The 25,490-nt window shown below is 41.1% G+C and overlaps 1 protein-coding gene across 5 annotated transcripts in view; it reads right to left on the reverse strand.

Annotated features, from left to right (window-relative positions):
• Positions 1-25,490, reverse strand: part of MARK1 (microtubule affinity regulating kinase 1) — a 117,072-nt gene that overhangs the window by 50,214 nt on the left and 41,368 nt on the right. For 4 of the 5 annotated variants that reach the window (XM_054980498.1, XM_054980482.1, XM_054980490.1 and 1 more), the window contains exons 2-7: positions 22,271-22,474; positions 20,771-20,824; positions 17,004-17,052; positions 15,793-15,858; positions 11,790-11,860; positions 3,524-3,580 (exon numbers count right to left, since the gene is read on the reverse strand). In XM_054980498.1, the coding sequence (XP_054836473.1) occupies positions 3,524-3,580; positions 11,790-11,860; positions 15,793-15,858; positions 17,004-17,052; positions 20,771-20,824; positions 22,271-22,474 (501 nt within the window). Of the gene's footprint in view, positions 1-3,523; positions 3,581-11,789; positions 11,861-15,792; positions 15,859-16,285; positions 16,347-17,003; positions 17,053-20,770; positions 20,825-22,270; positions 22,475-25,490 lie in introns of those variants that run through there. The other variant, XM_054980506.1, reaches the window with a different exon arrangement.

Here is a 25,490-nt window from a genome sequence, read left to right on the forward strand (position 1 = left end):
AGGATGAATCAAACAACCAAGGAAAAACAGTCTCCTACAGGAAAAGTGTTTTTGCCATATATCAAAGGAATTACTGATCAGATGGGAAAGGTTATGAAAAAGCATAACCTTCAAGCAGTATTCAGACCCACCCGAAAAATACAACAGATGCTACGATCAGCAAAAGACAGTAGAGACCCCCTCACCTCTGCAGGAGTATACCGTATACCCTGCAGCTGTGGACAAGTTTACATCGGGACCACAAAGCGTAGCATCCAAACAAGAATAAAAGAACATGAAAGACACTGCAGACTTGGACAACCTGAAAAATCAGCAGTGGCTGAACATAGCCTAACTCAAACAGGGCACAGTATCTTATTCCAGGACACCAAAATACTGGACAACACTTCCAACTACTTTGTCAGACTGCACAGGGAAGCCATTGAAATTCACAAGCATAAGCAAAACTTCAACAGGAAAGAAGAAACCTTAAGAATGAACAGAGCATGGTTTCCAGTTCTGAAAAACACCAGGCTAACAAAACACTCTATACTCGACAATAGCCCTGCAGAGAAGATTAGCACATCAAGCACCAATCCATATGCAAAAGAACCTCCTCAGGATACAGTGAAGCCTCCCGCCATTAGCATTCCACACCCTGGGAAACTCTTACAGGATGACTCAGCTCAACCCCACCCCTCCTGAGTAGATACAAATGACCTGCCAACATCTTTTCCACACTGTGACACTGAGAGATCTCTGTCTTTTGGTGCTACACCTCTGAAGATGCCAGCCACAGCTGCTGGTGAAACGTCAGGAACTACAGTGCCAAGACCACGGCAATACAGCCCGGAAAACCCACAACAACCAAGCTGGATTTACCTTAAGGTCCAAGAAATGCCAAATTGGCCTCAACCAAGTTAAATATCTTGGACACAAAGTAGGACAAGGGACCATTTCTCCTGGACATGCTAAAGTCGAGGCCATTCGGGACTGGCCCATACCCAGAACAAAGACACAAGTCCGATCCTTCCTAGGGTTGGCTGAATATTACCGGAAATTTGTACACAACTACAGTCAGTTAGCATTGCCGCTAACAGATCTCATTGGGAGGAATAGGCCTCAGAAATTGCAATGGACAGCACAATGTCAGCAGGCTTTCAATGAGCTAAAAAACTCCCTCATCACCTGTCCAATTCTAAGGGCTCCAGACTTCAATAGACCCTTCATCCTCACAACCGACGCTTCTGACTGTGTAGTGGGGGCCGTGTTATCTCAGGAGGGGCCGGATCAGGAGAAACACCCTGTTGCTTTCCTTAGCAAGAAACTTACTGAGTGGGAAGCGGGTTGGGGAATCCCCGAAAAAGAATGTTATGCAATTGTATTGGCTTTGGGAAAATTCCGCCCCTACCTGTGGGGTCGACGTTTCCTGCTCCGAACCGATCATTCTCCCCTCCAGTGGCTACAGACTGCCAAGTTTACCAACCCGAGATCCTGCGATGGAGCCTAGCCATGCAAGACTTCGATTTCGAGATTGAGCACATCGCAGGATCTCGGAATAAAGTAGCTGATGCTCTATCCCACAGGGCCTGTGATGACTAGTTATCTTGCTGTATATAGCTATTTTCTGTTGTTTCATTACTGCAGTTTTTATCCATGTTTTCCACTTGGTTCTCTCTTAATGGGTTACAGAGCTTGTGTATTAAGTTTTAGATGGTTAAAAGAGCAACCCATAGCTTAGTTCTAGACCTCATCGATGGGGATCCAGATAGCCAGACCCCATGATTCGGTCTAGCAGGGGGGTGTTATGAGCCTTGGCCTAGTGAGGCCTAGTGGCTCTGGGGAAGCCTGCACTAAAGTTACTGCAAGGCCTACATTTCCCAGGTTCCCTTTGGCCCCGGTGATTGGGTAAGAGGGGATTCTGACGGGAAAATTGCAACAATAGGAAAGGAGAAAAGAGAAAGAGACTCCTAGTTTCCACATATCTGTTTTAAAAGGAATGCTTCCCTCACGCATCAATCTTACCATGGTTAAAACAGCAAATTCCCTCATCTCTTTCATTTTAGAAAGCTAGCCATGGGTAGACTTACATTTGCTTAAGTGTTTTTGCTCCAAATCACAGTCAACAACCACAAACAGAAGTGTTATCCATGATTATCACTACCATCACTGCAGATTTAATGATAATCAAGATTAGTTTCCAGAATAAAGGAATGAGGAAATACAAATGCCAGAGAGAAGAAAGGAAGTGACTGAGGAAGTGTTATGTTTGTTTTGGGAGATACTGAAGAGACTGAGGATTGGAAACTGGCAAGATTTTCATTTGGACTGATAGTATTGCTCAGTCTTAATGTGAAAAAACAGTGAACAAAAACACACTTTTCACACTGACTAAAAAGGACATGTAGATACATGAAATGAGTAGAAAGGGGATCAGATGCTGTCTCCAGGACACAAGCATTGGGAGCTGGTATTACATTAGCACCATATATATTTACACCACTCTGTCACCAGTAGGCAGAGACATACTGTATGTCACTCTCTCCAACAGATATGAACATATAATGAAAGAAGCTTCATTTGGAAAATACAGAAGTTAACATTGAAATGTTACAGCGTTTACTCCAATGCAAGACTAGGTTTTTTTTTTCAGGTATGCCACCAAAAATGTCATTACATTTGTATTACCTGACTCAATTCAAAGTCATGACTACATTCAAATCCCTTCATGGACCTGGCCCCTCATATCTGTGCAACTGCCTATCTCCCTATGTTCTGCCCTAGCAGCTTCGTTCATCAGAACAGGGCCTTCTGCAAATACTACCCAGCAGCTGGGCAAAAACAACAGCTGCCTGTACATCTGTTTTCTCTGTGGTAGCCCACACTTTATGGAATGACCTGCCTGAGGAGGTCAGGAAAGCTCCCACTCTTCTGGCCTTCCACAAACTATGCAAAACTGGATTATTCAGGAGGGCTTTCTACTCAAATTATAGGGCTGTGCCATAAGAAACAGCTCAAAGACATACCTTATTAAGAGACAGGGACTATAGACTATGTCACTGGGTACTATCTGCAGAGGTAGATATGCTGCTACTGGGTAATTTCCACACTGCTAGAGATGCCATGTTAATTAGTTACACTTTATTTCAGAAAGGTTTCATCTCTGCGTTCGGCTTTCTGCTTGCTTTCAAATTTTCTATACCATACCCTATTGTGTATGTTCACTGAATGTTTTAATTGTTGATCATACTGTTGCTCAACGAATGTTCTTGCTGCTGATTATATTGTATTCAGTTGCACTGTGTAATCTGTCTTGGGTTTCAGTGAGAAGGCAGACTATGAACGAATAAATAAATAAATTTGTGTAAAAGATACAGTTATATCCAGTAAAAAAAATATCTGCGTGTTTAACTTTTTTTTAGGGAGGGCATATTACATTCAGGGTCTCCTTCCTTTTGAGTAAATATAGTATTTCAAAATACAATAAACCTAATAATTTTGGTCCAGCACAGTTCTAATTCTTGAATGAAAAAAGCAATCATACCTTGAGATCACGATGAACAATACATTTCTGATGACAGTACTGCACAGCGGACACAATCTGAAATATTACCATCATCATTAGTAAGAGAACGCACACACAAAAACTTAATACAATATATGGCAAATACCTATTCTAACTTGATCTCTCATTAAGTTTTATTAGTTATTTAAGTTTAAATGTTTTAACTTAGTTTTCAAAACATTCCTTTTGTTTCAAATAGTAATTTTTATATTTTAAAAATGTAACCAGGGAACTAGTGTTAACATCATAATACCCTTAGAGTTTAACAATAGAATGAAGGATCACCATGTTAATGCCATTTTTAAGAGGCTCAAATATACTGTAAAAGTAATGGTGGATGATGCTGTGGAGGGGGATACAGTCAGGAAGCTGCCAGGGCCTACAGATGGCCATTGTTGATCCTTGCACCAATCGCTAACTGACCAGGAGTGGGTTTGAACACACACTAATGTTTCCCTCTGCAGTCTCTCCCAGTCAGAAAAGGAAGATCACCCCTGCAATGTCACCTAGAGCTAGCCCAGATTACCATGGTAAAGATTCAATGTATTGCATAGCCAGCCTCAGTCCCTATTATGATGAATCAGGTAAAATATCCTAAATCTAGTAATCTACCTGGAATACTCAGTGTTCTTATTTCCTTTCCTTACATATTAAGGGAACCAAAAGTTTTAACATGCTAAATAATTTCTTTGATATTCAGCTAAATATTCTCTTCTCAAACCATCCCACTCATTTCTAAATTTACTTTTACAGCCAGATACAAAAAGCAAATCCAAGAGATGAGAGCCCAAATGGAGAATATTATGTCAAATTTACATGACAGAACATAGTTCGTATTAGTAAACTGCGATCACACCAATAATGTTTATCAGTAAATCAGTTCACTGGTGTGGTGATGTAATAGACAGGAGGCTGTCTTGCCCCTGAACTCAGTTGTTTCACCCGAGCCTATGGGAGGGCAATCCCAGCATTCAATCACCTTTCAGAGGAGGATGGAATATGGGAGGGAAACACAGCAGTAGTTTAAGAGCAGTACTGCCTGGTAGTGTGGCAGAGAGGTTTAGCTCTACCTCTGGAAGAGGACAGAATACCTAGTTGTGAGGACCGGTTCTGGTGATGAACAGACCTGGTACCATTTCGTCTAACTCTTGAAAAAGGGGCAGGCCAGTGGGGGTGGAATACTGTGAATGTGAAAGGATATAACCTGGTGGCTAGTCAGCAAAATGCCTGTTTCTACTTGACACCTAACAAAAGCACCCGCATACAAATTAAAGATACACACTTCAATTAATACAATCACAATTTCTTAATTCCTTTAAAGTGCTCCGTGCTGCAAACATACAACATGTTCAAATACTAATCAACAATAGTCCTTTTGAAACCTCAGCTAGGTTTCTCCTTTGAATATTGAGAGACCTGGGCTGCTGATCTGTTCTTTAAAAACAATAAACAACCTGTACATAATAAATCATCTTTGTTATTTTTATAAACCTTCTGCTTCAGTGATCTGATTCTTGTTAGTCACCACAAAACTTATCTCATGACAGAGAACTCAAAGCCTTTACACTTGCTACCATAAGAAAACACGGTTGCACTTAACTGTAGCTGTTGTTTGTCTAGTGTCCTCTGTGCAGGCACACATTGGAACTGTGCAGACATAGGCTGGCTGCCAGAAAAGATTCTCAGACAGTAGGGGGTGCTCCACCTGTTCAACGAGCATGTGTGGTGTTTTACCACCGAAATACAGTGTTGCCTGGTGGAGTGACCCCCTATCCTTTAGTTCCCCTACGACACCAGAAGTCAAAATTGAGATTCTCAAAGCAGGGTAGGAGGGAGGAAATGTGTGCCTGCACACAAGACACCAGATGAAAACAGGGTTGTACATACCTGTAATGATTATTCTTCTGTGCAGGCACACATGGGACTGTGCATGCGCACAAACCAGCCACTCGGAAAAAATCTTTATAGCGTTTAAAAAGCTCCTTTAGGGGCCGCTTCTCCTGACTGCACAGAAGAGCAACGATGAACATCAGTTACAGGAAAGTGCAACCCTGTTTTCGTTGTTGGCATTTTGTGCAGTCCCATACTGGGAGTATAGAAAGCTACTCAATAATAGAGGAGGGTGTGAGATGTCCAGATGAACAGTGAATGAAGAATGGCCGTCCCCATTGCAGCATGTCTTCTGGCATGTGTGTCTACTGAATAGTGATGAAGGTGCCTACCAAGGACCATGTGGTAGCTTGACATATGTCTCATAGTGGAGTCCCCCAGAGGAAAGCAGCTGAAGATGACTGTGCTCTGGTGGAGTGAGCTCTTATCATTACTGGACAATGTAGCTTTGTACAATGTACAATGTACACTGGCTTCAATGTAGCAATTCCTAATGGCTGCCACTATACACCTAGAAGGAGTCTGGTTAGCTGTGGGGAGGCCCTTACGTGGACCTGAGTAACAAGGACCTGGTTAGTCGGGTGATTAAGAAAGGAGGTCACAGGGATGAGGACTTAGGAGGGAGCAATCAGCCTTCACAGTGAGTAAAAAGGACAATTTAGGGGTTCAGGCCAGATTAAAAGCAAACATTCCTTTTTGGTAGCTGAATGGAGACTAATCGTAAAGAATCCGAGCAACAAAAGGGGTCTTTCTCTGCAGACTAATTCAAATAAACAATCTATTCTTAATACCATCAAGTATAAATCTATTTAATAAAACATTCCTAACAATTTTCAAAATCTAAGAAACGATTTAAGCTTCAGACAGTTCAATAAGGCAATCAAGTAAATCAAAACACAGTTTTAAAAACATACATGCAATAAATAGAGACACACAACTGCAACTTTGTACGAAGAGAGGGCAGGTGGAGAGCTTTTTTACATCCTCCTCCTCCCCACCCCCCACCCCCCGCCCAGGACCAGAATAAATCTGGAGCCAGATGGCTCAGATAGCAAAGTAGTTTAGAGCCCAATGGCTCAAGCAGCTGGGAAGTTTAGAGCAGAAAGTTCAAGTGGCAAAAGTTCCTGGTAGCTCACCCTCCCCCCAGTATCTGAAAATACAGGAAAGGTGTCTTAAGGCTTCAAGCAACAACCGAGTCCAAATGCTCTCAGGGCAATCCAGGGTTGTTAGAGTTCCAAGGCAGGCTTCCCTTCCCAGGCAAGTTTGGGAAAGGATCAGGAAAAAAAACTTGGCTGGCAGGCAGTGAGTGGTGGAGGCAGTATGGGCCTGGAGTGTTGGGAATAGCAAAGTCTGAGTGAGAAGAAGAGCCTTCCATACAGGGGGCAGCAAGGATCAATTAGTTAGGATAGTGAGGGGAGCATCTCTCTTGTTTCCTAACGGTCATTTCCTTGTCTTATCTCCTATTGGACTAAACAGGGCAATATCCTGATTCTTCTCTCTCCTGATCTCTCTCTTCTACATGTAGTCAGATAGCAAGCATCTGTCTCTATCTCTCCTCTTTACTCTCAAGTATATAGTTCCTAAATAAACGCTGTTTAACCTCTTTAACCAGCACTGAGTGCCCACCGCTGCGTTTATTCCTCCTCTGGCTTCATGGAGAAACCCCTTTCGCTGAAGCATCAGCTCTGGCTGGAGCAGGCATAAGGCATTTGAATGATTGGCTAAGGAGCAAAAAATTCTGGCTTTGGTGTTGGACAAGGTTGCAAAGAGGTTCATGTCTGGAAATCCTCACTTCTGGAATATGGGGTTTTACTAGTTGTCCTTGGTCGACCATTCATGGTGTGGTTTAAACACTCTGCTTAGAGAGTCTGTCTTGTCATTTGTAGTGCCCTATGAGTATTGCCTGTTGGAGGATGTTGTTTTGTATTGCCCATTGCCACTGTTTTGACACCTCATAACATAGAGTCAATGAAACCGTTCCCCTTTGCTTGTTCAGGTAGTAGCGTGTGGTTGTGTTGTCAGTATGTACCTGAACTTTTTTGTTGCATAAGAGACCTGCAAAGGAAAGCAAGGGAGTAATGAATTGCTCTTAATTCTAGGATATTTATGTGCATATTAGTCTCTGCGTCTGACCAAGTACCTTGGGTGAAGACGTCCCCACAGTGAGCTCCTCAAACTTCAAAGGACATATCAGAAGTCCTGGAAATGTCTGGGAATTGAAGTCCAAACAGTATACCCTTAAGGAGGTTTTCCTGTGAGCCCACCAATCCAGTGATCTGACTACTAACCTAGGGATGGAAAATCACCTCTGTTGCAAGCCCCTGACTAGGTCAAAGCATCTGAGGATCCAGTTTTGTAAAGGCCTCATGTGGAAATGAGTAAATCAGATGACACTGGTAATGGCTGCCGTTAAGTCCCAATAGTCTTTGAATGGACACAGCTGACTGGAACTAGTTAATTGGAACTGGAGAACTGGTTAGACTGGAACTGGAGAGCAAGGGCCAGGAGTGACCCTGCCCTGCCTAGCGGTAAAAAGGCTCTCCCTACCCTATCATCAAATCTAGCCTCTATAAACTGGATGCATTGAGCGGGTGAGAGCGAGGATTTCTTCCAGTTAATGATGAGGCCTAAGAATGACATGGTCCTTATGGTGATGTGAACGTGTTCTAGGAGCAGATCTTTTTGAACAGGCAACAAGAAGCCAATCATTTAGGTAGGGAGAGACAGAACACTCCTTAGACCTAAGGAACTCTACTACAGCAGCTATGCATTTGGTAAATACACTTGGAGCTGAGGGTAACCCAAAGGAAGGGCAGTGTACTGAAAGGTTTCCATATGAATTTTTTCAACTTTAATAAACATATTTAAATTACAAAGATCCAAAGTAAAAAAAGTTCACCCATCCTTTTTGTCCACAAGAAAATATCTTGAATAAAACTATGAGGGGAGGTTCCTCCTGTGGTACTCTCTGTATGGTTCCTTTAGTGAGCCACTCTATGAATGCAGGCTAGAGCTCCTTATCAGAGCAAGTAGAGGCAATTCCAGGAGAAGTTAACAGAGGTAGTTCTGAGAAGCATAAGCAATAACCTTGGTTAACAACTTTGAGAACTCAGGAGTCATTTGTAATCATGCTCCAATTAAACTGAAAAGGGGCCAATCTGTCCATAAAGGAGCAGAAATAAGTCTATGGTTGTTGTGGGTTTTCCGGGCTGTATTGCCGTGGTCTTGGCATTGTAGTTCCTGACGTTTCGCCAGCAGCTGTGGCTGGCATCTTCAGAGGTGTAGCACCAAAAGTCTTTTGGTGCTACACCTCTGAAGATGCCAGCCACAGCTGCTGGCAAAACATCAGGAACTACAATGCCAAGACCACGGCAATACAGCCTGGAAAACCCACAACAACCATCGTTCTCCAGCCGTGAAAGCCTTCGACAATACATAGAAATAAGTCTGTTGTGGGACAGTGAGTCAGAAGAGAGACTTTTGTCCCTGAGAGGACTTTGGAGGCTGAGGTTGAGGTTGCCTAGATCTCACCTTGGTAGAGCTCTTTCCTCCTGCACAAGGCTAGAAGGAGTAGTTTTGTTGGCTTGGTATGGTTGGTATTAATACCTCAAAGCATGTTGTTGGTAGGGTTGACAGCTCTGGTAACGGTATCTGGATTGTTGTGGTTGTTGCAGAAGAGCAATGACACCCCCCCCCCAAAAGAGCGGACAGTCTGAACATTCGTTTTCATCTGGAGTATGGAGTTGTCCATTTTCTAGGAAAGAGGTGCTCTCAAATAGAAAATCCTCAATTTTGCTGCACTTATCCTTTGGTAGGGCAGTGGAACGTAACCAAGAGTGGCGGCATAGGTCTAGGAAAGAAGCTATAGATCACATTTGCCTGCTAATATCTGTTGCTTTGTCAAATTGAGTGGCCTCACCCTGAAATATGTTGACCAGTGCCTCTCTCTCTTCAGGCAGGACCTGAATGTAAGCGGAAAGACGTTCCCAAAGAAATAGGTTGTAAGAGCCCATTACAACCTGATAGTTAGCTATTCTAAAGTTAAAGGCTGCGGAGGAATAAATTTTTCATCCTAGTGCATCAAGTTTATGTCCCTCCTTATCAACAGGGGAGGAGTGGGATCCATAGTGGTATTTGGAATGGATCACTGTAGCCACAAGTGATGAAGAGAGCAGATAGTTAAACAGGAATGCATTGTCCTGTTTCAATTTGTAGTAGTTCTCAATTGTGCAAGAAGTGGCAGGTGTTGACACTTCCTCCCCACCCCCAAATTCCATGGACAATATCTAAAAGGTCTTCTACTGCAGGGAAGACCATGGAAGCAGGTGGGTCCATGTAAATGGCCTGGAGAACCTTGCTCTAGGCTTGCGTATCGCTGCAGAGACATCCAGTTAAGGCTCTTGCCATTCTTAGCATCTGCTCTGAGAAAAGGCGGAAATCCTCAGTAGGGGATGATGAAGCTGTCTCTCCAATCACCTCTTCGGGAGAGGGGTCCTAATTTGGAAGTAATGTCTGAGTGAGAAGCCACTTCTTCCCCTTCGTCCGAATCTGAGGGAGTCAGGAATCAATCATGGAAACGGCAGGACAGAGCTGAAGTTTTTACTGGAACCAATGAGGTTGGAACCAAGACATTTGGAGTTGAAGCAAGGAGAGGTGCAGCCTGTAACCACAACAGGAATTCCTGCCAATTCACTATCTGCGGAGGGTAGGTTAAGCTCGGAGACCATGACATAGGCAGAATAGGTGGTGTGCTTGCTGGAACCGAAAAAAGGTTCCATGTCTGAGGCAAGGCCTGAGCAGGCTGTTGTTGAGCCATCTCTAACTGGCCAGATGCAGTTGCCATCGGACCTGGAGCTGTCAGAACCGAGAAGGTTGGAGCCAATGTTGATAGAATTGAGAGACTTGGGTCCGTAGTAGAGAGGGAAGGCAATTCCTCTGTTGGGATCGCCTCCTCTTCCTCCTGGTGTAAGGTGGGGGTTGGTGGAGGTGAAGGAGTGGCTAGAGCCATAATAATCTCCTCTTCCACAATCAATGAAGGTGTCGAAGATGGAGAATGGAGGTGACAATGATGAGAAGAGGTAGAGGCTGGTTTCTTGGGATGTTTGGTTTTTGATTTTGACTTTTTTGTTGGTGGTTCTGATGCAGCTTGCTCGGATTGGTCTGGCAATCAGCACTTCGCAGTCTCCACCTTGCCTTTAGGCTTCCGAATTGGTGTTGATGCCTGGGACAGGCGAGATGCAGCGATCTGAGCAGTTGGAGTCAGTGAATGGTTCCATGTTGGATCTGGTGTATGAGCCTTTGGAACCAATAAATGTCATTCAGATCAGAAGTCAGATCTATGCTTGGCACATGTCTTTGCTACCAGCCTATCAGAGCCTGTCATCTTGAGTCTGCCAAAGGAATAATAATAATAATAACAACACCATCTTAAGTCTGCCAATGAAATAATAATAATAATAATCTCCCACCTTGCAGACTTCAGATGGGTGGCCCAATCACTCCTGGCCTTGGGGGTGAATCATTGGCAGTGCCGACAAACAGGAATGTTATCCAATTCCCCCAGGCAGAGAAGACAAAGGTTGTATTCGTCAGTATGCAGCATTTTAGTGTCGAATTTGGAATACTTTTTGAAAAGTACTTTTTGAGACATGTTGTCTCTATAAAGATCTATATTTACTTATCAACAGATCAGTTTGTCATGCAAGACTGAAGGAAAGTCAAAAAGCAACAAGCAAGAACCTTTCTCAACGACGACAAAAACGGAATTGAGGAATAGGGGTCACTCCACTTGACAACACTATACTTCAGCAGGAAAACACTGCACAAGCACGTTGAACGTGGAGAACATTCCCTACTGTCTGAGAGCTTGAGAATTTTTTCCAGTGAGCAGTCTGCACCTATACAGTCCCAATGTGGGACTGCATAGACCAACAACGGACATCTAGCAACTGAGGGGAAGGTTCCAATTTCCAAACAAACCTTGTTCCCCAAAATTATAGGAGGCAGCGTTAATACACTTAGTTGGAAGAAAAAGGCAGTCACAGGCAATTTTAATGAAAATTGATATACGCTATCTTTTCCATTACTGTTCATATAAAGATGTTTCAGGGATTCCCTCCTGTTTTTTACAACACTTTAAAAGGGAGTTCTGTTCTCAAATATCTGGAATTAATTGCAATGCTTGCCATTTTAGAACATTTACCGTGGCTTGTATTGAATTACCACTTGGGAAAGAAATTAAATCTATTTCCTCTTCAGGATACTCTATTTCCCAACTTCATTTTACAGCAATAAACCATATTCTAGTCACAGTTTCAAATTCTATTTTCACTGACAGCCTACATTTAACCTGTACCTGTCTAAATTTTGCACGTGCTTCTTTCTCTTTCATTCTTCCATGTGCAACCAAGTAGTCAAATACTTCTCCTAAAACAAAAAGAATAAAATTTAACTGTACTTTAAGACGATTTAAAATGAAAGCCTACTGAGCTCAGCTGACTGATAGAACTGTATGTGCTGTCACTTTTTGCACTTCACTAGGGGCACAATTTCATCCAGAATGCCCTACGAGGGCCATAACCATAGTGGCGAAAAGGTCTCCATAAATCCAGGATGCTCAAAGATATATTTCAAGCCCCTTTCCTGGATTTTCAGCACTCATAGAAAGTGAAGAAATGAACCCTGTTTGGATTGTGTTGCAGTATATAGATAACAACAGCAAGGGCATCTCAGTTCATGTTATGTAGCAGACAGCTCTCTATTATCTTCAGCATCAATAATTCCCCATTATAACACTCATTATAACAAAGGCAGCCCTGGATCAGAACTTCTTCGCAATTAGCAGCTTCTACACCAACTCAATTAAATCAAAGAGGTTAAGTTTTACTGGTAGCTTGAATGAAAAGTTACAGTAAGGTAACCAGGTCTAAATCATGCCAAACAGCAGAAGGGGCAATAAAACAGTGCCTAGACTGTACCACTTCAGACTGCAGGTGGCTGCTTCTGAGGTGAAACATCTTCCCATGAAAAAGACATCGCACCATATGTAAAAGTAATATGTTAGGGGGTAATGAAGCATAGACTTACTTGGAGAGTTTCTTTTCATGGGTAAACTAATGGGTAATCTTTTTGAAGGTTAGGCCTCCCACTCTGCTCTGCAGGCTGTGCTAAAGATCTTGTGGACTACTTCCATTGCATATCCTCAGAACACATTTTCAATGGTATGAAAGAGATCAGAATGTCCTCTTTGCTGAACAAAGGAGTATCTGAACTGACAGTGTCCTATGTACATGATTCAACTGAATAAACATCAACTTAGTCTTACACTAAAGGTAGGTTCTGTCTTCCATATAAGAATCTAGGTGGGAAAGAATACCATTCAATTCAATGATGAAAACTTACCCCACGTTTTTTTTAATAATTCATTTTCCATCAGTGGGTATTTTCATGAAGGATGATGAAAAGTTAGTCCATTCCTGGTAGGAAAAGCCTGAGGAGCCACATGCAGAAAGCTGCTCTGGTTGAGGTATAACTGTCCAGTCAATAGTGTTTTTCAAAAGTAGAAAAAGAGGGTCAGGTAGACGATCAGCAGATCTCTGGGGGTAAGGGGGCATATTGTGGACAAGGGTGCTATGAATGCCCTAATGGAGTAGACAGTAATCCTGAAGAGATTGGAAGATGTCAGTCTTGTATGTAAGAGAAATAACTGGTGATTGTGGATTTGAAAGCCTTCCTACCCATTGATGAAGGGTGAAAAAAATGCAAAATGGTATTTGAAAATCTGACGTCTGCTGTGTTTTCGATTTTCATGATTCTGGATATGTCCAATAACGTGCCATTCCCTTTCATAAAGGTGACCTGAGCAAGGGTAGAATAACTCTTGATTTTTGGGAAAGGAAGAATTGACCTTTGGAATGAAGGTGGTCAGTCTGTAATGCCACAGACTCTTTGTGGAAGATATCAAGTGTCTTCCTTATTGAGGGAGTTCTGAGCCCCGATACCCTTCTGACTGAAGTGATGGAAAACAGGAAGGCAAACACATGAACACGATCTGCAAGGGAAATCTGCTTGAGGGACTTGAAGGGACCTTTGTGGAATGCTTTAAAGATCTTGGGTAGGTCTCAAGTAGGAAAACAATGCACTGTAGGAGGACTGAGGAGGGATGCACCCTTGAGGAAACATGTGAGGATGAACAGAGAAAATTGCAGAAGACATGGCCTTTGTGAATACTGGGTGAAGATCTTATGGGAAGATATCAAAGAGGAAATCAAGAGCCCTAAAGCTTGCTGTCAAGAACTTTATACACTTGTGTCAGTCAGCACTATCTGACGAATGCCTTTCATGTTGCTTCATGAATCTAATCTGTGGGGGTTTCCTGGAAATCAGCAAAATGTTGATGACTGGCCTTGACTATCCAAAAGTCTCTAGGATCAGTTCAGAGAACAAGGGCCTGTTTGGCCAATAAAAGATTATGAAAATTAGTTTGGTCCCGTCCTGAAGACCTTCCTGATGAGAGGAGTTGGGCCAAACATAAATGTGTGCAATTTTCCCCTCATCTCCCTATTTTAAACTTTGAAAATTATCTTGGAAGTTTGTTGTTTGTAGATGAGGGGAAGAGATCCAAGACTGGTGGCTCCATGTGTCTGCCAATTGCCTGAAAGACATACTGGTTCAGGGTTCATTCCCCTAGATTCAGATCTTGGCAACTCAGCTAGTCAGCTTTGCTGCTGAATTTTCAGCACACTATGAGACCACTGAATTACTGAGTGGAGCCCACCTCCCACTAGATAAGCTTCCAGGATTAGAGCTAGCTTTACAGAAGCAGGAAGAGATCCAGGCTCTAGCAAAAAGCCTGGAGTTCCAGCCAATTTATGCTGTGGTCTGTTTCAGCCATAGAGTTAGAGCACCTGCCTTGAGCTAGGAGGCTGGAAGCAACCCATCTGGTCAGGCTTATGTACACGGCAATTTCAATTATGTATTTTTTATTTTATTTTATGGCATTTATATCCCACCTATATCCCAATAGGGACACAAAGCAACTTACATCATTCTCATCTTGTCCCTTTTATCCTCACAAAAAAACCTGTGAGGTAGGTTAGGTTCAGAGTACTTGAGTGGCCCAAGATCACCCAATGAGCTTCCGTGGCAGAATGTGGATTTGAACCTGAGTATCCCAGATAGGATCTCTGAGTAGTAAGAAGAATGTACTGATTTTAACTCTCCTCCTGCCTCCACAGGGCTAGCCTGAGTCTTGGATTTTGCATGGTTGGTGAGAGGGGAGGGCACTACTCTTGGATCTCTTCCTGCTTTTGTAAGGCCAACCCTGGTCCAGGGAGCCTGACTAGTGGGAGATGGGTCCCACTCAATAACTCAGTTGTCTCATAGTGTGCTGGAAATTCAACAGCTGGAGAGATGATTGCTTCAGCACTTTCATGCAGCCAGGTGCAGAACGGATAGGAGTGGTCCATCAAAAGACATGCCCTGTTGATGACTTGCAAGCGCTGTGGGCTCTGGTGACACTGATGGAAGTCACTCCTGCCAAGCCTCTGTGGACCCTCCTTCAACCACAGCTACATGAAGTGAGTCCTTATACATCATTAGAAGCCTCTATCACTTGACTTCAGCATCAGCTGAGACTAGCCTCATGGTGGCTGTGAATGCAACAGATCTTCTGAAAGTCTTTGCTTTTATCCCTTTTATGTGACTGAATGCTAACAGTGATAGATAACAAGCATCCTGCTTCTGCTTCACCTCCCAACAGAAATAGAAGGACTCTGCAAGACCTTCAGCACAGCACAACATGAGGTGGGAGGACAATCCTTGACAATGACAACCAGCTCCACCAAGGGAAAGAGCCAGGTGTCTCACTAACATTTAGTTTTCTGTCGGCAGGTACATGGAGGAGCATTCAATCAGGTAAGCCTTTCCCTATAGTATGAAGAGGTGTATTCTAGATACAGGTTTTCCACTTCATCTCCTGCTTGTCTGAACTATGGCATAGCTCTGCAATCCTATTTTAAAACGCATGAGTAGATAATAAAACATTAACAAGAAAAATGTCTTCTAGATCTGAGTATGGTTTTCATGAAGCTGTATCATGTAAAAGACAGCAAAAGCATATTTTATCAGCTGAACCTCCATCTTCAAACATATATATATATATTTAAAAGTAACATGGTTGTAGTATTTTAATAATCCTTGTAATGTGTATCTTTAATTTTCTTGTAAACCTAAATTTTTTTGTCCCTTTTTCCATTTTTATTCTGTAACCCCCGTAATGGTTAAAAATAAAAATATCTATTTAAAAATGGTTTATATTTTGAACTTACCCACAGAAGTAGAAAAGAGCTTTGACTTACCTCCACTGGCATATTCCATTACTAAGTATAATGTTTTCTCTGTTTCAATAACTTCAAACAATTTAACTGAAAAATAAAAGAATGACAGAGAATTACCTCAAGGAGGTAAAGATAAATTATTTAAAATAATAATCTTCAACTGCTGTACCTTATCCATGTCATAGATAAAAGAAAATCTATGCTGAAGTCAAGGTTTAGATCTACACTTGAAATTCTTAAAAAATGATAACCACCCGCTTCTCTTCCAGAACTAGTCCAGGTTAGAAATAGTGCAGTTTCTTATTCAGCTAAAGACAGCATTTTAATGCCAGGGGAGACTGCAGAACTGTTAAGAACCAGAAGGACACTGCCCATCAAGTATATTAACAAAATGAATACTGCTTATTTTAAAAAGTTTTATAAGCCAACAAGAGACAAGCATGCTGGAAAAACAGCACACTCTGCTGGAAAAGGGAGGAAAAAGGGCATACCCTGTATGCAACAATATGTATACCTTGTATGCAACAAGCCCTCTGGCCGATTCAGGAACAATAACTGTCTCTGGAACAAAACTGTTCTGCCTTCCTCAGCCAGAAGAATTGTCATCACAAAGTAGGGCTCTAAAAGCAATGAAAACTAAAGCAGAAAGGGAAAGTTATACACTTTGTAATCCTGTTTCTCATTCACAGGTCTCAGTATTTAAAAATAAACTGGTATGGATTTAAATAAAATTGATTTTAAAAAACTTATTTTATCTGATGAGTATCACATTTTTTAAAACACAGTTACCATAGATTCATTCCATACTGAAATAACAATGGAATCACATGCAGTCAGACCATCCATTACACACAAGTAGTGTGTTCTTCCATAACATGCCCTTAATAAAAGGCTGTAAGACCAATGTGAAGACCCAATGACTGTGCAAGCCACATTCCATACTGGTACTCTATCCTCCTCCTAGGAAAGAATACTTTTAAATAACTGGTTCATTTCATATAGGAAATATTTAGTTGCTAATTCAGAAAAACTCAGTGCCACTGAAACCAACAGGACAGTTTACTCTGAACTATGAAGTTTTGATATGCAATGGGAAATTAATCATAAATCTAAAAGCCTGGCTAGAAAAAATATATATTTAATATATGAATGTTAAATATATGAATATATGTAATATATTTAATAAACATAATAGTTACTATATGACTCAGCAGAAAATGGGAAATTCCTACCAATATTAGGATGATTCAATATCTTCATTATTCGTACTTCTCGGAACAGCTGTTTTAAAAAAAGGAAACTATTTTTATTTACAGTGATGTTTATATAAACAGGTCTCTATATAAAATAAACTAGAGATGTTCACGTAACTCGAGGATAATGTAAAAAGTACATTTTTGGATACTGTAACTATTAGATACACTTTCCATCAAATGCTCTCTTAGACTTTAATGTCAAACACATTCTGCAGCGGTAAATTGTCGTTTTAGTGTAAACTTCAGCGGCCTTTAAACATAGGGCTGGGGCTACCAGAGTAACAGAATTCTTCTAACTCCCACAAGGAAGTTGCATTAGCTAACTTTTGTGCTTACCAGAAATGAAGGAAAATAATTTATACATTATCTTTTAAAACAATTATTATATAGTTATCCTATCACTACACGAACATGGAGTTTTCCTGCATTCCTTTCTGTTCCAATAGCCTCTTCTGACTCCTGGAAAGATCACTTCCAGGGATGCAGGATCTGTGCAGAGGACATGTGCAGATGGGGGGGGGGGGAAGCAAACAGTAAAGAAGAACAAGAGGGTGAAATTGTTCCTTCTCTTCCTCTTCCTCAAACGCAGCTCCACTGAGGAAAGGGACCAATTTCATGCCCCTTGTCCTTCCTCACTCCAGCCTATCGACATTCTTGCACACTGAATCTGCAGCCCCAGGAATGGCCTTTCCAAAGTTGGAAAGGGCTGCAGGAACGGAAAGGTCACGGGAAAACTCCACAGAATCATAGGGTTGGAAGGGACCTCTAGGATCATCTAGTCCAACCCCCTGCATAATGCAGGAAATTCACAACTACCCCCTCGACTGCCCCAGGGACCTCCGCTCCATGTGTCATCGAGGAAAAAATTATTGGATACATAGCACTTTATAGAGTACAAGGTGGCCCAAGGAAAAAGCTTAACGTAAGAGAAAACAAAGGGAGATGAGGCAGGGATGAACAGGGAAAGAAGATGCACTCATTTCAACTACATGTACTAAGGACAGTTTCACTGGAGAAGTAGTGCCCAACGATTCATGAGAGTGGAGAAGTGAGAGAGGTAGCATCAATCTTGGGGCTGATTCCAACATACAAAGCATAATATGATGTTTCTATACTGCTTTTCTACACTGCTCAAAAGTTTTGCAAACTGTGCAGAACTTAGATAGGAAGTCTGTAATATAAGGAAGCAGTCTCAAAGAGATGCATCAGTAGAGGGCCAGGGAGTGACTACAGATTTATTACTAATGCTGTTAAGTATGACAGACTATAGACTTTATTACTAAGGGCTTTAAGTACGATTCTACTAGGTAGTTCCTATGTTGGTTAATATGTCAGTCTTATACTCTGTTTCAACATTTCTTCAACTCTTTATTGGATTTCTACTGGTTTTAAATCTTTGCAAATGTGCATGTATATACCCTATTACGTTTATTGAAATGTCTTTGAAATTGATTGTACGGACTCACACCGTGTAATCCTCTTTGAGTCTCAGTGAAAAAGGTGGATTATAAATAATGTTTTTTTTAAAAAAGAATAAAAGCAGTTACTTTTATATACTAATTATATATCTCCTTCTTCCCCCCTAACCTTTTCCAATATTAGTCCCAGTTGCTCAGTGCTGACATTTGATTATCTTATGCCAGCATTAGAACATTTTGTTTAACAATTAAAAAATTATAAAAATGAACTCCTTGTCAGAAGATTGTTTTTATACAGTGTCTGGCCATTGTTAAGGTCAGGGGAAACAAAGCTGATTCTGGATATCGCAGAAAGGGGCACTAACCCTAAACCCTCCCCCACGATTTCCTTTTTCCTTTTATGAAAGCTCCAATAGCCTCTCCCTTTTTCCTGCTTCCTTCTCTTCCTCTCACTCACCAGTCAAACTACTTTTCTCTGCCCCTGCCTTCATCTTTCCCTTCTTCCCTTCCTCTAGCAACCTCTGCCCAAGAAAACTACTGTCAAGTTGAATGGTACCAGCTACCAAGCTGGGCCAAGTTGCGCAGTATCAGCCTCTGGGCCTAGTTGCATAGTGGGAAAACTGCAAGGACTAGCGGGGGAACCTCACTTTCCCCTGTATCCCCCCTCCCCACACAATTTCTTATTTTCCTCCTTCTGGGAATGCCCATTTCCTCACCTTTCCCTGCATCCTTAACTCCTGTCCTGGCCCACCCACCAAACTACTTTTTTATCTGCCTCCCATCTTCAACTTCAATATTTGCTTTCTCCACAATGCAAACCCAAAGCAGCTTATATCATTCTCTTCCACTCCATTTTAGCCTCACAACCATGTGAGGTAAATTAGGCTGAGAATATGTAACTGATCCAAGGTCACTCCTGTGAGCTTGTACATCAGAGTGGTGATTCAAACCTGCATCTCCAAGATCCTAATGTGAATCTCTAACTACTATACTACACTGGCTTTTGTAGGGTGGCTGCTGTTGAACAGCAGCAAGCTACCAGTCCTGGGTGAGTCATGCAATTATATGGTATCGTTTGGTGATTGCTGCCAGACCTGGCAAAATGAGTCCTCTCTCAAAGGCCAGAAAAGCCCTGGAAAGGACCCTTTACTACCTTTACTGACTAAAACCAAAACTTGAAAACTTGCAACACTGCTGTGATCACCTAGCAACCCCCACAATGTTTAGTAGGAGAGTATTCATTTCTTAAAGCTATGGGTGCCGCTTCTATTATTTTGGGAGGTTTTAACCCCCCAGTGCATTTTTAAAAAAGATTTAGATTTTTTAAGATTTCAGGTTTTTCTGTAAACCTAGGCTTTTGTTCAGGTTGATAGAAAGAGCTGTCTTAACTGTTCAGGGCTCCAAACACTGGATTTAAGTATCCACAAATGGGGCTATGGTGAAAATTAAATATATTGATATTTCATCAATAGTGAACCTATCCTTGTCTCTTACATGCTGCTACACTAATCTCCACAAGGTCAAGCAGCGAATGTTTCCTACAGACTAAGCATCATACATCATGGCCACATCAGGGAGAGACCACAGCTCAGTAGCAGAGCATCCACTTTGAGCACAGAAGATCTCAGGCTTGATGCCCACCAGTTAAAAGGGTCAAGTAGGAGGTAACATGAAAGACTTCAGTTTGATTCTGGAGGGCTGCTGCTGGTCCGAGTAGACAATATTGACCTAGATAGAGCAGTGGTCTGATTCATACAAAGCAGCGTCATATGTTCAAAAGCTCAAAATAGATATTTCATTGATTTTGGGTCCCCCAAATGCTGCTAAACAGTCAATGATTTTAACTCATGCGCAGGAGCATTACATAGAAAATCTAAGCAAATGATTAGTAATATAATGATAGCTCAAACAACTGGGGCAAGCCGTGCTATAAGAGAATCTCATCCTTCAGTACACAAACAAGCCAGAAAACTGCAAATGGAATTCCCAGCATAACTCACTAGCACACAAGCATATAATCTGTTCAGCTGCTTTACAAGAAAATGTCCTTAGTGCATGTACTCATTCATCTCACTGAAAACTTTACTGATATAGTCTCACAGGAACAGAGGCCATGAACCAAAACACACTTATTCCAGAATGCAAATCAAGCAACACTCTCCCTGCCACCAATCTTGTATCTGGGATGTAAATATACTTCTATCGTTGCTTAACCAAGTCTCCAAGCAGTGACTCAGAGCATACAAACTATTTTCAGAGCAATTTAGTCATCTTAAGGCAAGAATAAGATTTTTGTACAGCCACTTAATATAATAAAATTCTCACCTTTTGTAGACTTGTGGGGTTTAGCTGGGTTTTGTCTATTATTTTCACTGCAACCTAAATAGCAGAGGGAAAGAATTCTCTTAACCATTAAAAAAGCTTACGTTTTAATATGACATATGCATTTTAAGGAGGATATGGTGAAAGTTTACAGTTTAAATTATAAATATTTGGGGATTCAAAGGCTTAATTTGCAGACAGTACAGCATTTGCTAATTACCTGCTAACAGCAAAGAAACTAAGGTAGCTTGCAATTCAGCCAAAGAACGGGCCTGTGAGCATGTTCACTGTGTCATACTGCTCAATATCATTCTGAAGCAGCAGATCCCAGCACAGCTGCTTATTATACTGCACAAAGTATATAACATAAAAAATATACATCTATATTTCACATTCTTAGAGCAATTCACATTATCTACTTTAAACAGATTTTATGGGATATAGATGTCTCTCGTGCAGGCAATGTCAGCAATTTATAATCATTTTTAAACCTCCAATAGTATCTAAAAAGCAATTCTGCTTAAAACCACAATTGATAATCAAATGGCAGTTTCCCTTTTAATTAGAGGTTTCGGTGTCTAAAAACAAGAGAAATTAAGTTTTTTTAAAAAAAATCTTTGTTTTCAACTAAGAATTTGTATTTTGGTTAATCAGAGCTAGATCTTTCAGAGAAAATCTCAAAACAAGAAATGTATTTATTGTTTATTAATTTGATTTATACCTTGCCTTCTTCCTCCCCAATGTGCACCCAAAGCAGCTTACATCATTTCCTCCTAACAACCCTGTGGGGTAGGTTAGGCTGAGAGACTGGCCCAAGGTTACCCAGTGGGCTTCTATGGCAGAAATCTATCTGCATTTTTATCCTGCCCTTTGTTTAGAATTCAAGCTGAACCATACCCCTCCTCAAACCCTTCTGTGAGCGAAATTCAACTCAAAGGCTGGTTTATGTTTATCACAATTAGCTTGTAGCTCAGCAGGGTTTTTAATCCCTGTTTTCCTAACATCATAACCTCCCCCGAGTAAATCAAACAATGTGGCCATATTTTGTACTGGTTCTCACACAAATTATCTTCTCTTCACACAAATATGTTTTGCCTTTTAATGGGTACAAACAGGCATGACAGCAACAGTATTCAACCTGGATCTTGCCAATTCCCTATGAAGTGACGAGAGGGTGAGATAAGCATGGCATTGGTGGGCTTGGCATTGGTGGGTTAGACAATTTCTAATAGGGTTTACTTCTAGACCTGCAGCCCTCACCAAGAAGGGAGGAAAACTTTTTTAAAAAGGAAGCATGGGGATTCAACCCCTTGCCCCACATTTTTATGGGGATTTAACAGTAGATCCTACTCTGTATGCAAGCCTCCTCTACCATTATGCGTATTTCGGCCATAAGAAAAGTCTGTTAGCTATCATAGAGTTAGATGATTAACATAATTATTGCAGAAAGCCAACCTAGAACAAGGCAATACAAGATATTGTTCACAAACTTAAGAAATTTACCTCTCTGCCAGTAAGAACGTGTCTAGCCAGCTTCACTTTAGCAAAATTTCCTTTTCCTATTGTTTTGAGTAAGCGGTAATTCCCAATGTGAGGATGGTCCTCATTTGTAGAAGTGATTGAGTTCCTGCAACGGGGTATGTTTTGCCTGCTACTTGATTTTGTGGGCTGGATATGGGGCTCTGTATATCCATCAACGGACGTATGCTGTAAGATACAAATTTTTAAAAATTACAACGGTAATCTACACGAGTTATAAAATAAGCTTAAAATGGGAATAAAATGGCCCACCCTCACATAACAACTCTGCAGAAAAGGAAGGATGCAAAAAATTGGAAAAATGCTTTCTATATAACAGTATTCAATATTTTCTTTTACAGGCTATTATCTCCTCTGTCTGATTTCATGCTTAGCCCCCTTTTGAGAAGTTAATAAAACTGAATCATGCATTCAAGTCAATGAAATTGTTTTCCTTATTAATCTTTCCCTTTACTTAACACCTCTGTACTTCCCATTTCAATGGGAAGCTAGCAACTTAATTTACATTGAGCAATTACTCCTTGCATTCCTCCCCACCCTGAGAAGTCAGAGACACTGGCTCAGAGAGAGAAAATTAGAGTAACAAGTAAATTCAGTCCAAACACAGAAGCTATGTAAATACTTTCATTGGGACCAAGCTTTTGGGCAAGCTTTTGAGTTCTCCAGAACTTTGGACCCATGACATCTTTCTACTAAGTAAATTCAACATACAATAGCATTTCCCATATCTCCCAATAATCAATGTAATTGGGCTTTAAACTTTTTTTTACAGCCCTTCCACATTATAAGTAACAGCTCACAATTCTTCATTATTATTTTCCGAAATGATTTTAACATAATAAGAAAAATGCAAACATTTTAGTCAACGCTTTGGAAAGGATGAATAACTGACAGTGCACAGAAACACAACCTCAAGATTTAACCTGTGCATCAGATACAAGTATTTTCAGGTCCACAACTATCTATTTGTCTGTAACTTCTAAGAGAAATTTTGGTGCTCTTGATGCTGGGACAGTGTGCGTATGTATGTATATACAAATGAACATTCACCTGTTTCCAAGAGAACCTCTAAATGAAGAGAACAAGGAAGAGAAATTTATAGTGGAAGAAAGAGTGGGTAATTTTGTTCCTTTTCTCATATTACTACAACACAGGTCATGACTGCGCAATACTCCTGACACAAATCAGATCAGGGGCTGGAAGAAAATGGGACAAGAAGCTACTATACAGACACTAATACTTCCCCCACATTATTATTTGGCTTTCACACATGTATTGTTCCAGATATTTACAAAAAATTTCTATCAGACTTTGAAGGTCACCCTCACCACTTACCATATAAGCCATTTCTGACAACCATTCTTATTTTCACTTGCTATATGTGTCTTATTTTGTGTGCCTATATTTTGTATTATGCATCCATTTTGGAAGGTTTTACTCTTAGGGGGAAGGTAGCATTGATACAGCTAACATATCAGGCATCTAAAATATTTAAATCCATAAGTGATAATGTCATTGTCCAGATGTTCTGTCACAGAAGCTGCTACAGTGCCAATGCAGATGTACTCATTATTCAACTCCAAATATGACTGCAGTGGTTGTCTTTCCTTTCCCCTGTCTGAAGTCATGACCATCAGTCCACATCATAAAGCCAAAAACCTATTGTTTTTTACAATCAAAAGCATTCAGAGTGATTGATTTTTACGCAATGAGACTGTGACAAAACAAAACCAATCCCAGAGTTTCGATTCCATTGCCAGACTATTCCTAGTCAATCTCATACCCTCATTTGCAAGGCATCCAGGATTAGATTTGTTTTGAAGGAACTACATATGCAAAAGCAGCCAAGTAGAACCATTCTTCTTTAGCTTGGTGACTATATACACACAGATTATTCAAGCAATAGTTTCCTGGAAGAATATAAATAAGACCTGTCAAAGTATAACCCTGCTGCTTTATGTAATTCAGAATAATTAAAATATCGTGCTTTTTTGTTTTTTTGAATTCTCAGACAGACTAGGAAACACTAACCAGACACATATCACACAGTTGTAATGCCAAATCATAATGTAACAGCAAAACATGGTTTGGCAATGACAGCCATGCCTCAGGTTTGTGTATTCCCTCTTCCTTTGTTGTGATCCAATTCCGTCTGCTTTTCCAAAACAACAGTTTCCGTTATTTAAATTTCCCTCCAAGCCAGAACTCCAAACCATGGTTTCTCATTTTGTTTTTGAACAGTAAGGCACCCGGGCAAGCCTTCTGTTAGGGTCTCAGCAACTTACAATCTGCACAACAGCATCACCTCACTTTCATCTCCACTCTAACTTCATCTAAAGGCATCACTCACAATTTGGCCTCAACATATGATAGACTGGACCAATCAGGATGCCTCAGGCTCTAAAACGCCCTGGCTTGCAGACCGCTCCTTCATTCTGGACAGGTGTGAACAGTTCAGTACAAGACTGAGCTGAAGCTTGTCCTCCTCTGGATATCAGATCTTCCCTGCTTGTGACTGCCTCCTGCCCTAGGCCCTCACCTGAGCACTTGGAAAATGAGACTACTGCATGCATTTGACCTCATTCCTTGCAGAGGAAAAGCCTGGACTGAGTCTTAGTACTCTGACAGATTTGAAAAATCATAATTTGACCAGATGTCATTCTAAACTATGGTTGGCATAAATCATGAAATTCAGAGGTATGGCTGTGAAATCTGATTATGGATCTTTCACATCCTATTCAAAAATTACTTGGATTAAAATGGTATGTACCAGCATTGCAAATTGTGCCTAAAAACTGTTTGGTAGTCAATGTTTGTGTTTGGCAAGATGTTCTCTCACTGCTGCTCCTTGAAACAATTGATGTTTCAAACATATCTCCACACAGAACATACTACACTAGTCTAACCTGGCCAAGTCATGTTTCCAAGGCTGCCTCTGGTACACCAAATGAAGTTGACTAAAGGTACTAAATGCTACAGGAAAGACCTCTCTCCCATACCCACCCCTTGGTGATGGGATCAACTTCTGTTCTTTCTGCATAAAGTCAGCAGTTCATGACTTTTACCTCAATAAAAGACTAGAGAGTCATCAGATGAATGGGACTTTAATTGCCTTAACAGAAGCAGTTAATTTCTCTAGCAACTTAACACTCAATAGATAAGACAAGTGGGGAACCCGCAAGGA

Source organism: Eublepharis macularius, chromosome 1, assembly GCF_028583425.1.
Source record: "Eublepharis macularius isolate TG4126 chromosome 1, MPM_Emac_v1.0, whole genome shotgun sequence".
In the NCBI taxonomy this organism is placed as follows: Eukaryota; Metazoa; Chordata; class Lepidosauria; order Squamata; family Eublepharidae; genus Eublepharis; species Eublepharis macularius.